Source organism: Ornithodoros turicata, chromosome 5 (assembly GCF_037126465.1).
Source record: "Ornithodoros turicata isolate Travis chromosome 5, ASM3712646v1, whole genome shotgun sequence".
NCBI classification, from domain to species: Eukaryota; Metazoa; Arthropoda; class Arachnida; order Ixodida; family Argasidae; genus Ornithodoros; species Ornithodoros turicata.
Window position 1 is genome coordinate 68,339,429 of NC_088205.1, and position 14,725 is coordinate 68,354,153.

At 44.4% G+C, this 14,725-nt stretch overlaps 1 protein-coding gene and 1 long non-coding RNA gene across 2 annotated transcripts in view; one reads left to right on the forward strand and one right to left on the reverse strand.

Moving 5' to 3' along the window:
* Positions 1–14,725, forward strand: part of LOC135394647 (uncharacterized) — a 31,428-nt gene that overhangs the window by 14,746 nt on the left and 1,957 nt on the right. The window contains exon 2 of the long non-coding RNA XR_010422954.1: positions 182–244. This is a non-coding gene — a long non-coding RNA (uncharacterized LOC135394647). The remainder of the gene's footprint in view (positions 1–181; positions 245–14,725) is intronic.
* LOC135394645 (fibrillin-2-like) overlaps positions 1–14,725 on the reverse strand; it is a 57,410-nt gene that overhangs the window by 13,930 nt on the left and 28,755 nt on the right. Inside the window, exons 16-21 of the mRNA XM_064625488.1 lie at positions 11,012–11,137; positions 10,816–10,938; positions 7,129–7,254; positions 6,826–6,948; positions 2,734–2,928; positions 171–365 (exon numbers count right to left, since the gene is read on the reverse strand). Coding sequence (XP_064481558.1) covers positions 171–365; positions 2,734–2,928; positions 6,826–6,948; positions 7,129–7,254; positions 10,816–10,938; positions 11,012–11,137 — 888 coding nt within the window. The remainder of the gene's footprint in view (positions 1–170; positions 366–2,733; positions 2,929–6,825; positions 6,949–7,128; positions 7,255–10,815; positions 10,939–11,011; positions 11,138–14,725) is intronic.

Sequence of the window (14,725 nt, forward strand, 5' to 3'; positions counted from 1 at the left end):
CAAACTTTTTGTGCGAATATGTATCCCAGGGCTCAGAATCGTAATTTCTATTTCTCCCGTAATATTTTATTCCGATCATTTCCATGCTCCTTTGTGCCTTTCCAGTGAGCCTCCCAATTGTCATATCAAATCCACTTCTTACTTTTCATTATATAGACATGCATTCTTACGTTTTTCGCAGGTTGCTGGTGGATACTTCCAGGTTCCGTTCCTCCTACAAGTATTCACCATGTTCCCGTTTAAGGTAAATCCTTCCTTGCAGGTGTATGTGCACTGGGATAGTACGAGGTTATCCGTGTCGCTCAGGCACCGTTCTGGCAGCACTCTACCGTTGTCAGGGTTGAACAACGCTGGACAGCTATTTGCTGGCGCAAATCGAAATGAACCATTAACGTTATTGGAATGAAGTATGCATGCATGCACTTCAATACGTACACTTGAAAATGAAATTTCCAGGGTCACACTAAAAGGAACGTAATATCAGTCTGCTGATGACACATGCTTTAGCAACTAGAAATTATGAAAGAGCAGTCGATGCTGTGAAGCACGATCTATATGGATCATTGCAGTGGTATAAAGAAAATCAAACGGTGGTGAATACAGCAAAAACAGAAAGTGGTTTTTAGACACGCACGAAGACAACTTATGTGGCATTTACACCGGCTTTAAAACACCTCATCGGTGTCGGCTCGTCCAGCCTCTGTTCCACGTGTGGTGTGCGCGGTGACCTCCATCACGTCCTCCTGGTCTGCGTACAGTACGATCGTGAGCGCGCCCTCATGGAGACTGCTCCCTAACGCGTCGATCAACGCCAGTTCGACTTAGCCAAAATTCTCGGGCCATGGTCGTACCCCTCACATCTGATGCAAGGCCTACGAGCTGTTGCTGAGTTCCTCTCCAGCACTGGACTAATGGACGAACTCTAATAGGACACCTTTCCATCATCATCACTTTCTCATCCCTTCCACCAGCGCAATGGGGCAGTGTACCGCCATAACGGCGGAGAATGACCCACCACATCATCATCCCATATATGTGTGTGTGTGTGTGTGTGTGTGTTATGAAAATGCCTGTTGAGATGCACGAGGACATGGTAAATGTACAAAGTGTCCAGAAATTGAGTATGTACATACTGTAAAACATCTTGGAATGTATATTGATTCGACTACTGACGGCATACTAATGTCGATAAAATATGTAAAAGCTTCAGGCTTCAGTACAACAATATTTTATCAAAACGAATGCACATTATAAAATAACGGAGTCCATCTTTTTTGCGCTTGGGGTATCACTACTGAATTACCGGATAACTTTATGTGGGAATAGCAGTCAATAACTTAAAAATCAAATAAGAGTCTGTACAAAGGAGGTTACTCTGAAACATTATTCCCAGTTGCGGTTGCTCTGAAAAAGCGAAACATCTTGCACAAGAAAGCGCAAGTTCTTAATTTCTGTGCTTATATATATAAAGGGTGTTTCATGCAAATCCCCCTTCTGAATAATTCGAAAACGGCGGCACCTATCGGGAAACTTTTTGTTCGGTTAGCGTCCTTGATGCCCCAGCCACAAACTGTTCGCTCAGTTTCTCGTTACCGTGCGCTCGTTAGTTAAATAAACATCCCGACTTTTTTGTTTTACTTCACCGGGCTTTGATACCTGTGCCGTAGCAATGGTCACTCCGAGACAGTGCCAAACCAGTAAAAAAATAGCTTCGGCTTTTCGTGATTTGTTCGAGCAATTAACTCATTTCGGTTTACAAATTTCTTGCGCGGAGCACTGTAGTAATGCGTTCTTTCGCTCAACTATCCTGCGCTCAAATTCGCGTGCACCTAACCTCACTTGGAAATGTACGAATAACAGCGTAATTCATTACTAGCGTTCGCGCGACTTCCGGTTGGCCTCGTTTCCAGGGTCAAGATGGCGGCTGGTCCTATGTTGAATTTGTGTGGTTTCCGACAGCGCCTTGACGAGCGACGGCTTTTTTTTTTCTATCACGTCAAATCATATCATAACAAAAGTAAAAAAGAAATAAGAAAATGGCTATTAGGTGGTTTGGCAACCACCTAATAGCCATCAATATAATACATTACATAATATGTTATGCAACGTATTATGTTGATGGTGATTTCTGCATGAAAGTAACGTACATTTGCACAAGGTACCTCGTTGAAAATTTAGTTTGTTCAGAAATGTTGTTTATTCCGGGAATTTCTGGAAACGCTGGGACTCATGCCATCGTCTGGAACCTGCACACGCAAGACTTATTTTGAGAATTGTATACAAGTGTATGTATGTATACAATGTATGCAAGTTTGTATGTATACAAGTTGCAGAATTAGCATTGTTATTATTATTAAAATGCAGGTAATTTGTATGATTGGCGCGCACACCGCGCGGAGGGTGGTGGGTTGTGGCCTCATAGCTATGGGCATCGCGCGAAGTAACTGGATGACGGACAGTCGCACAAATAGACGATTTTAAAAAGATGCGCGCGCCACCACGTGCGTGGCGCAAAGCAGCATGGGAACTTGGTGGGGCACTGCTCCGTCGTCTGCTTCGGATATGCTTTATCCGGCTGACGCTGATGCTGCACACGGCGGGAATGTTGTTCTTCATCTTCTACCTCTGCCTCTTGCCGTATCGTAATGCATGAAGGCGCTCTAAGTTCTCATGAGCCCTTGCGTACCAGAGGTGGCGCTTGCGTTTCTAAAAAGGTCTATTGTCTGTATATACCTGCACAGGTTGGCGGGGCGGAGCTCCATGTGCCACTTTCGAGACACCGAATTGTCTTTCCGCCTTCTAATTCGTATCCAAACTTGCACGTGATATTGCAGACAGTTCCTGCCTTGGCAAACTTCCCTTCACGCACGTTTGGTTTGCACCTTGTCTTACTGTTCGGAACTTCAAGAAATGCTGGACAAGTTATCTCTGTAAAGACAATAAAATAAAAGCATTGTCAGCCCTGTTCGAAATGCCTGAACATACAGGGTGCGTCACGTAAGACTGACCAGAATGCTATGAGGGCAGCATAGATGTTGTTTTTCCAGTTCAGTTCTACGGCAAGGCTGACACCGTCTCGAAGAAAGTGTGCAACTACAAGATGACTAATTACCTAAAATTCATTAATTAACTTTCGAATTCGGGGATTTCGGGCAAAAGCGAGATGGCAGATTGAGAGACTACCCTAGTTGCGAGCCATTTCACGTTTAACAAATCCTGAAATCCGCACGTGTGTTAAAACAGCCATCCCCGAATTTTGATATTGAAATGAGCCGAAACCGCGGCGACTGGGAACGCGGGGAGTACAGAGCTCATTTCACGTCAGAGGGCCACGTGATTTGGAGCGCTGGAGATGATTGGAGTAGGTGCCGCTCAGCTGGCCAGATAAACCGCTTTCCGGCCTAGATAAGCCTCCGTCGGTGTGGGTGAAGCGCTCCTCAGACGCACTTTTTCGGTTTCGGCTCATTTGCATAACAAAATTCGGGGATGACATTTTAGCGCACGTGCGTGTTTCAGGATTTTTCAAACGTGGAATGGTGTTCGACTAGGGTAGTCTCTCAACCTGCTATCTCGCTTTTGCTAGAAATCCCCTAAGTAAAAATTTAATGATGAATTTCAGGTGTTTAGTGATCTGGTAGACGCATACTCTCTTCCAGAGGATGTCTACCCGGCCGTAGAACTCAACTGCAAAAACAATATCTGTGCTTCTCTCATAGGTGTTTTATAAAAATTCTGGTCAGTCTCACATGACGCATCCTACATTGCAGTCGCATAGCATATGTTGAAAACAATGCTCCCGGTTTCGGTTCCCGGTTTCGAATTTTTTCGATAGTCATTTCGATTTCATTGAGTGATCATTCAACGTTTTCACTGCTTAGTGCCTGAACCTGTACCTCATATATTGATTTTGAATGCAATGTAAATTATTATAAAACCTAAATTGACTTGCTTGCTGCAACTGCAGTTGACTTCATTGCTCTTCATAATTCAGTTTTATGCATTACGGAACCCCGTTCCTGAGGTAGCTGGAACCAATAAACTCGTGTGCTGCGCAATGAATATAGGCAAACAAAAATATATAAGAAGTGATAAACTATAATGAATAAAAATAAGATGATCAATCCACTAATAACATAATGGCTCAACAATATATTACGCACTAATAAATGCGCATGATTTGGTGTAGAAACCCGAGATTGCTCTGGTGCGATGTGCATGGCTACGAGATTTCGATTTCTGCTTCCTCCATTACTGATCGGAGAGGAAGTTTCGATGAACGTGAATAAGCTAGAGTAGACGCTATCAAGTGGTATATAACACTGATAAGAGCTTCAAGGGGCGGACACTTTGTTTTTCTGCAGCTGCAGCTCTAGTTTTAATGCTGGGGAACTCAAGGAAGATACCTTTTTGCTAGCAAAGCAAGAATCCTGCCATGAGCCTGCTCGTCTGTGTACTAATCGTTACCGAGGAACGCCCTAGCGGAGATGGGCACCACTTAATACAGAATATTTAAAGTAGAAACGCTTTATCGCTACTTACTCGACAAACACTATGTTATTCATCGGAACATTTTAGACACACAGTTCTTGCCACTTTGCGACCTTCAATCATATTCGTCTGATTACTATACTCGTGTTACACCAAGACGGGTAGTCCCTCACTGTCGAACTATCTATGGTGCTCAAATGCTAAGTTTCACTTTATCTCGTTTACTTAATGAACTTCATAGTTGCCATATAGACCCAGATGTCATGACAATTGGTGCATTCAGGACGTTCATCTTTTCGGAAGCCTCCTCGTCGGAGGCGATTTAATTAGGTAACACCAATACTTTCAATTAATACCTGTAGTACCTTTTTAATACGTGCATTGCCAATTTATTTGAAATGCAGAAGTGACTGTGATATTCAGTGTTTCACATCTATACCTTGAACCATCATTAATGTATTTGCATGCAACTTTATTTGTACATCGTTTGTGTTGTATTTGCCTTGTACTGTAGTCTTTGTATTTGCCTGTACCGCAGCTGTTGGCCAAATGTAACGCAGGGAGGCTGGGCCACGTCAAGCACACTTCCCCTCCAGCATCATCTTTTCGTGCAAAAATAAACTGAACTGAGAAATAAACTCAATTGAACTTAAATACATTAAATATTCACATTAAAATAGATTAAATTACTTCAAATATTCAGGATACTATTTAAAATATGAAGACATGTATCGATATGTTGTATTTAAATACAGAGTAAGTATTTTGTGTCTATATTTAAATACTGAAAAAAATGTATTTATGCCCATCCCTGCGCCGTAGTGAGGAGCGACGCAATCCATAACGTCATCCATGCAGCAGCGTTAATGAACTAGTTATAAAGGGAGTCAATTTACATTCAGGTTGTCATCTTAATCATGGTCTTTCACCCTGTAGCTATATAGCTCATACCCGTAATATCCAGTTTCCTTTACAACTTTATAGCATCAACGTTATCTCTGAGCACTATACAGGGTGTCCACGCTAAGTGTGAACAGATTTTTTAAAAATACATAAATCACTTTTTTCGAGATGAAATCAATTGCAATATAGCATATGCTGAAGGGCACTCCCTAGGGGGGCATTAACAGACTCCTAAGGCAATGTCTTAATTAACTTTCAATAATTAACTTTTTAATTATAAAAGCTACGAAGTTGCTCCAATGAGAACATCTGACCTCTTCGGTCACCAGATACCAAAGCCGTTTTCAGAACAAAAATCCGTTCGATAGATCGTCCGAAAAAAATTCGTGAAGGAACGCCATTTTTTTCTTTATTTTATTCATTGCGCATCTCTAGAGACGCGTCTTTCCTTCGCCCCCAATACGAGAGGATGAAAGAGCACACTATCGCCTCTGGAAAAAGATTAAAAGAAAACAGAAAATGCAGCACAAGATAAGGGCAGTCGCGATAGACTCACCCGATAGATTTGTGTTTTTGTTTTGTTTCCGCAAGTTAAAGCTAATCTTCGACGCATGAGGCGGCACTGTGCTCTTTCACTCTCTCACACTGGGGGCAAAGGAAAGCCGCTTCTTTGAAGATGCGCAATAAACCAAATAAAGAAAAAAATGGCGTTCCTTCACGAATTTTTTGCGGACGATCTACCGAACGGATTTTTGTTCTGAAAACGGTTTTGGTATCTGGTGACCGAAAAGATGAGATGTTTTCATTGGAGCAACTTTGTAGCTTTTATAATTAAAAAGTTAATTATTGAAAGTTAATTAAGACATTGCCTTAGGAGTCTGTTAATGCCCCCCTAGGGAGTGCCCTTCAGCATGTGCTATATTGCAATTGATTTCATCTCGGAAAAAGTGATTGATATATTTTTAAAAAATCTGTTCACACTTAGCGTGGACACCCTGTATATAGCGACCTAGATTAACGCATCTCCAAACACTCAGAAAAATTCAAGCGAAATTCCCTGAAATATGCCTCTTCTGCATGCACTCGGCAGAACAAGGTTTAGAGCTCGGCAGGTTAGTTATTCGTTATTAAAATCGATAAAACCCCCAGTGCCGGGTCTAAACGAACGACAAAGGACGACACGAGACACCACACACGACGACTGCATTGATAGTAACGCGGTGGTTGTGTGTCGTTCCTGGTGTCGTACTTTGTCCCTCTTTTAGATCCAGCACTGGGAGGTTTTATAAGTTTTAATAATGACTCATAGCTCCTCCCCCCCCCTCTCTATACGGCTGCGTTGCTTCAGTAAAGCAACGAGATCGCGCGTTATAGTTAAATATACCCATAGCTGTACATAAGAGGAGATCTGAATGGGTCCGGTGGTTGTCATACCGACGCAGCCACGAAGGTCTGCTGCAATCTTGAACCCTGTAGTGCAGGTGCAGTAGTGGCCACCGGGAAAGTTGACGCAACTTCCTTTACAACCGCCGTTGTTTGCGGCACATTCGTTTATGTCTGCGTGGGAAAAAAGGAAAATAAGGAATGTATAACGAATACTTTTCTGAAGAGGCTTGTTTCAGTGCTTTGTGTGGGATGTCGTTTCTTTTACCTCCCCGGCGCTAGGGTATTTTAGCGATTTAAATTTATGGGCTACCCAACTGCTCAATTTTTAAAACGTTTTTGATAACTTCTCACCGTTGCAGGTTCGTCCATCCGTAGATGAAAGTTCGTAGCCACTCTTACACTGGCAAGTGTAACTTCCAATGGTATTCATGCATTCCTGGTCGCAAGCATGCAGACTCTCTGCACACTCATCCACATCTAAATAAATGAGAAATCTGTAGATCGAAGCCAGTTTGCACAGATTCCGTACTCTATGTAAATGCTGATGTAAGGATTATTTGTGCAATGTGAATTCAAAACATAAATGGCTGTCTTTGGTTACGGTTGATCGGCTTTTAAGGGTCATAGCCGACATAAGCGGTGAAAGTTATATGTTGTTATCAGTAGTCAAACGGAGACCTGTACTTCGACGCAGATTATTCTGGAGGCATGAAAACTCATTCGTCCCACAGCAGATTCACAGGTCACATATCCGTATTACATTTTAAACCACGCTGTCCTGATTGGACGGCGTGGGGTGGGCACAAATCGTATTACGTTTTCGTCAACGTCCAAGGGCTTGTTTCATTCCTCCATCACCCAATTGCTCTAGCTCTAGACATACCTTTCAAAGACAGCGTCGGTATTAGACCGCACAGTGGCATATAGGTTTAACGGTTTATTGCAGGCGTTTTATGACTGCACCCACTCAAACAATAAACCTCTACCCGAGAAACGTCATCATGACGTTGGTAGACACACCGAAACCAAAACAGAACGGAATGGGAGAGCTGGGTTCTACGAATGGGCAATTGTTCCCTGCCTCCTATTGAAAGAAAAGTAGGACCGAAGGTCGCGTCCTTTTCAGAGACCATCGTAATCCCCTCAAGACCGTGGCTTTCGGGCGCGACCTTGTTCGCCACTAGCATTGAACGTAGTTCAACTCTACCAAACTCCTGGCGCTGTCGAACATTATGACGTCATTTGTTTACAAACAGGTAGAGATCTATACCTTCAAAGTGCCCAGCGGAACCCCAGCAGCATATTCCGTCCGCCTCGAAGGCAACGCGAAATAACCTCGTGCTCTACTATACAAGACGTATGGAATGAAATGTCAGCGAATTCTTATACGTGCTCAATGCAGGGACATGCCCTTTTGTAAACTATTCCAGAACCCTGCTGCGGACCCCTTGTGGATATTCCGGCCGTTGGTGATGGTCGCCGTGAGTGAGGAGCAAGACAAACAAAGGAACAAATGATGACGTGGCACATAATGCAACAGCGTATAGGAAAATGCGCGAGAAACGCTGTCAATTTGTGCTGACGTCTTCACCTTGTCCATGAACTTCATCCTACACCTATTCCTCATCTCCCTATACGCTATGTAACGAGGTCAGCTGTCTGCGCAACTGCCCGGTTTCCATCTGTCCCCTATTACCCGTGGAGTCACATCATTGACCTCTCTGTCCTAAATATGGTGATAGCAGCTCAAAGTTAGGCGCACGCGGTATCTCCTGTGTATCCATGCCGAGAACAGCGCTGGCTCACAAATACAGGGAACTCTCGATTTACGAACGGCATGCGTTCCACGGAAAGTCGCTCATAAAACTGGGGATTCATAAATCGAGGTCCATGGTGAGTGCGGGGGACAGAATGACAGGAACTGCATTATGGCGTTTTATAACATTTATTTACTTTATAGTTAGCGGTATTATATTTTTCTGTACATAGTTTGAAACGCTTTGTGTCATTGACTATCCACTGTCATAAATTTCGCTGAGGAGACACGTTAGTAGTCTGACGCTGCTGTCGTCACTCGTGTCCCCAGAATACTCTATCACATTCGGCGGAGGATTACACGCTGATCGAACTGGGGGGGGGGGGGGTATATATAAGTTTAATAACAGGAGGTGGCGTCCACGCAAGGAAAAAAAGAAACCGGCTGGTTTCTTTGCAGTGGGGGCGAGTGCCCAGGGCCGCGGTTCTCAGTTTACAACGTAACACTCAGCTGGGTGTCCCGTAGGTATTGCAGGAGAGCCCTTGTAACGACTGCTGCTGCTGCTGATCCAACTGCTTCAAACGACAGATATCCCGTTTGTCACCTGCGGTCAGCGCCCTTATCTTGCGCTTCATCCTCACAGTGCTCCATCACGTTCTTCGACTTGAAATGACAGCGGCTGGCATACCCCGGAGACAATCTTTCGGCCTCCGGAGCAGGAACGGGGTAGTACAGGTTTGAACTCTTCGACCCCGCATCTTCGCACCCTGCCTTGGATGTATCTTTCTCGGTTGTTGAGCTTGAATTTGCCCTGAGGAATTCTCCCCAGCACACTTCGCCTGGAGCTGACCAGGTGACATATAAAGCCCCCCAGAATCTCACGTTATGCGAGCGTCAGCTTCTCTTGAGACTCTTTAACGAAACTTTGCGTACAGGTGAAGTTCCACGCAGATGGAAAACTTCAATGGTTGTTCCTCTTCTCGAACCAGGCAGATCGCCGGATAATATTGATTCCTTTCGCCTGATCGCCCTCACAAGCTGCGTTGTGAAGACAATGGAACGCATGGTTTGTCACACACACATACATACATTGGATGATAATGAGGTGGGCGATTCACCGCCGCTGAGGCGGTACACTGCCCTATTGCGCGTTGGGAAAGGATGAGGGGATGACGATGGAGGGCTTTCAGAGAGCCGTCACCAGACCGGTGGAGCACAAGTACTCCGCAAAAAGACGAAGGCCTTGCATCTCGTGGGCAGCGTTCGACCACGGTCCGAGGATCTTCGCGAGGTTGAACGACCGCTTGTCAATGCGTTGCATAGAGACTTCCAGCATGGTTTGTCGGCGCTTGAATTGGTACCTGGAAAGCGCGCGCTTTTTTCCTGGTGTCATAGCAGGCTTTCGTCAGGGATGTTCAGCAATTGACAACGTACTCGATCTCGTCGCTGAACTGCAACAAGCGAAGGCTGAAGGCAAACTCACCGGTGCAGTTTTTCTCGACGTGGAGAAAGGGTATGACAACCTGTTGCACAGTACCACCGTCGCGACGCTACAAGAAGCTGAAGTAGCAGGTCGCGCACAAACGACTCACTAAACTCCTTAATTTCTACTGTTTCCGACTGTTTCAAAACGAAATCTTCCGGTAGCATGTATTTCAGGCACGAACTATTCCGATCGCAGCTTGAGTTCATCTGCGTTTTGTGTCCAGAGACCACCTTTAATGACCTCGACGACCGCGCTCACCACGTTCATAAACCGGTGCCAAAAAAGGTACACTATTCTATATTCGTGCCTAAAAAGAAAATGCGTTCAACATTCGGAAATCGAGGTTCGTAAACCGAGGAAGAGACACACGGGAAATCTTTCGTTCCGCGACACACCGTTCGAAAAGCGAGGAAATTCATAAATCCCCTGTGCAGAGACAAACTGCAATGGCGTATTATCTAGTTTCAGTAGGACTTCGTTGCATCTTTTTTTTTCTTTTTTTCGTTCTGTTGCATCACATTTTTAATGTGATGTATGAGCGCTCAATGTGCGAGCTGTCAATAACGCACTTCCAAGCTAACTTTTTTATAAGCGAGATTAATGCCAAGATCGTTTCTGGGAACCACATATCGCCCTAAAATGAGGAAGGAGCGATTCAGTTTCGTCTCACAGCTCCCCCAAAAGGGCGGCGTTGCCCCAACAAAGACACACAGTCGAGTGTTACAGTTAACTGTTCCGGGGTGTCCATGTACTGCGCCACCTAGTGAAACACTTAGAAGACTAGTAGCTATCTTACCGACACAGCTACGGAGATCAGCTGCAACCTTCCATCCCCTAGGGCAGGTGCAATAGTAACTTCCAGGAATATTGACGCAGCTTCCTTCGCATCCACCATTTTCCGTGGCGCATTCGTCGATGTCTGTGTGAAACAGAGGAGACGAAACATGATCAGTAAAGGGAAGTTATCGAGAAGCTTACGTGTCATATCTCACCTCTGCAGCTCCGTTTGTCTAGAGGCGAAAGTGCGTAGCCTCTCTTACACCCGCAGGCGTAACTTCCTATTGTATTCGTGCATTCCTGGTCACAGATGTGCGGCTTTTGCGCGCACTCATCCACATCTAAATAAAGGGCAGATATCACAAGACAGACAGCAGACTGAAGCCGGAAGTCAGGATGCATGGATTCAGAAGAACTGGATGATTACAGAAATTGATGGAGAGGGCCAGGTCAACTCGAAGGTCCAGCTTTGTATGTAGGTGACAATGGTTTATATCGGGTGAATTCAAAGTATAAGAGGTATTGCAATATACATATACACTGTTTTACTGGACAAGTGAAGCATTAACGTTGGCTGGTTGATCCAATGTGTCACTATACAGATCCCTCACAGTGTGGAAAAAGGATATACATAAAATTATATTTTAATTGGTTGATTTATTGATTCATTGGTCTTCAGAATACTGTCGAATTTATGTCATTGCAATCTACGTGTCTTACACTGTTGCGGGAAGTATCGCAAGATTAATTTCTAATGTGGTGAAGTACGATACCATGGATGCTGATACTGCCTTCGCGTCTTGCAACATTGCTTCTCAGGTCGATCACAGTTGTCTCGCGACGTAAAATAGCATCATCATTATTTTTTATTACTTTTCAGGTCGTTTTCCGCCTGCGGTAGTTTTCCAGCATAAGGCAAAGAGGAGTCACTCATGGCCTCGCTCAGCCCTCCGCTTGCTTACTTATGCTCAGCTGACACGTGACACTGAGGAGCAAGCAGGCTCATCAGTGATTTTTGCTCGAGTATGCCTGTAACTAGATTAGATTAGGTTAAAAGTAGAAAAAGATGGAAACGTAGGCCGCACTGTTGCGCGACCTGCTGATCCATGACTCTTGATGTATATGCCCGTTACTAATTGTCACCACCGAGGTAGCTGCTTTAGTTCATGCGTAGTTTAGTTGGAAGCTGCTACAAAGGCAACATCAGCGAACATTCTTCCAATCTAGAACCCTGGCGTGAACCCCTGGTGGATATTCGGGCCGTTGGCGACGGTCGCCCTGAGTGGGGGAGCAAGGCAAACAAACGAACAAATGATAACGTGTTACAACAGCAACTTTATTTTGAGTGCATTATGTAACGTGTTACATAATGCAACAGCGTATAGGAAAATGCGCGAGAAACGCTGTCAAATTGTATTGACGTCTTCGCCTTGTCCATGCACTTCACCATACAGCTATTCGTCATCTCCGTATACGCTATACAAGGAGGTCAGCTTTCTGCGCAACTCACCGGTTTGCATCTCTCCCCTATTAGCCGTGGTGTCTCATCATTGGTCTCCCCTAACTATGACGATAGCAGCTCAAGGTTAGGCACACGCGGTTTCTCCTGTGTACCCATGCCGAGAGCAGTGCTGACTCACGAATAGGGAGTACCTCAATGTAGTCCCGGTTTCGAATCCCCGATCTCGAAATTCACGTACTCGAAACAAGGAAAATCAAGGGGAATGCTCGACTGCTTCATAAGATAATATGCTGTTTTTAAAACCACGACAACACTATTCAACTACTCAAATTCACGGGTCTTCGATGTCTGTCCAAGTCGTTTTATCGAACCAGAGCCGCAGTTTCGCGACCTTTGGGCTTAGCAGGGCAGACACGACGGAGCACCATGTTGGTTAGTCGATATTAATTAGGTTAGACCGCCGCGCCATTCCTTCTAACGCACGGTCGTGCAGGGGCTTCCCCCAACGCGTCCGAACATGCCAGCAACAGACATACACATCTGTACACATGAAAATATTTGATTAAAGCCAATAGTGCTGGGAATGGACCATTTCCATATTCGCGTCGCCCCTGGCGACGGGATGTCGAACGTCGTGTCTTTCCCCCCAATAATGGTGACGCGCTTTTCGGACTGGCACATTGCGTGGGAAAGTAGCAAGAGAAGATTGGAAGAAGAATGCGGAAAGAGTGAAAGAGCACTGTACTCGTTATCAGACCCAAACGTCCGCGTAACCTTGAAACCGATTATCTCCCCACAATGAACATGACAGTCTCCCGCAGGTGGGTCCATAGCAATGTTTTCCACTCAAAGATGGCGGACTCAAGGGCTGGGCATGCGCATACGCGTTCGCATTCGCATCGGAAATGGTCCATTGTAATGTCAATCAAGTGAAGGAGAAAAACCCAGAGGAAAAACCTTCACGAAACATCACAAGACTAGACACTACAGTTCAGAATACAGATGTGCAATGTACTTATCCTTAACCAATTTTACAGCATCCATATAGGTATGATATGTGGTCTTACTGATGCTTCACTACTTGAATCGTTCAAATTGACAACCATCTAATAAATCTCTCTCTCTCTCTCATCTCTTCTTGGGAAGTGGGATGAATTTCCATGTAAGAAAAATGGCGGCTTTCAAAAACTCTGTGTCCCCAACACCCTGCGGGAGTAACCTTGACAGGAGGGAGAAGTCTGTGGTCGTTTTGCTAGAAAGCATGCACTATCTCAGTTTATTCTTCAAATATTTCCTTTTGGGTCTCTGTATGTTAACGAAAAAAATAAGTATGTTTCCATTGTAGAGCAACTTTTGCACTGCTCCCATAGCACACTCATGTCGCGTGCTTAGAAAATGATTGTATCCGGTCTCTGTTGTGAAAAACTAAATTATTAATTATTGGTTTGTCTTTGTTTCAGGTGCTCACTCGACTGACATTAATAAAAATACTGATCTTGAGTCGAGTATTCTCTGCGTTGGGAATAGATCTCTACCCGAGAAACATCATCATGACGTTGGTCGATTAACTGAAACTGTAACAAATCGGAAGGGGAGGGCTGGGTTCCACGAATGGGCCCTTGTCCACTGCCTCCTATTGAAAGGAAAGTAGAACCGAAGGTCGCGTCCCTTTCAGAGACCATGGTAACTCCTCAAGACCGTGGCTCTAGGGCGCGACCTTGATCACCCCTAGCTTTGAGCACAGTTCGACTCTACCAAATTGGTGGCGCTGTCGAACACTATGACATCATTTGTTTACAAACAGGGGGAGATCTATTATGTATAGAGGATGTGAAAATTGTATTTCTGAGTTGTGTCTGATGATTTGCTCTATAGCAAACTTATGAATATTTGTGTTGTGTTGTTTCTATGTTCCTGCTGCATGTAGAACTTTATGTTGGAAAATCGGAAGTTATTTTATTAAATTTGCAGTGCTCGTTGCTTCTTGTTTTGATAAATTGGTTGAGTATCGCTTCGTTGAGATGATGTTAGCATAATATTTACATCATTGAATAATTGTTGATTCTCTGTGCTTTCTCTATGTGTTCTTCCGAATCGAATAATGTGAGCACAGATTCCTTACATCTATTTGCCGTACTTGTTCAATAAAAAAATATCGGCTCTGTGCAAAGGCATCACGGCAATGGGCCTTGAGAGAGAGAGCGTGTCGCCCCCCCTCGTTTTGAAGAATGAAGGAAAAGGAATGTGTGAGAGAGATATTGTCCCCCATCCTTGGGGGAACAAACCATGTGCAGTTTAGGTGTGTCTTCGCTTTTGCTGTATAGAGAGAAAGCGTAACCGCTCCTTTTGAGGAAAGAAGGAAAAGCGGGAAAATGAGCTTGCCTTGGTTCGTGTATATTTTCATTTTTTATGGATTCATAAAACAAAGTAAGCCTTGTAGTGTTTGTCAAAATCAAAATTGATCTAA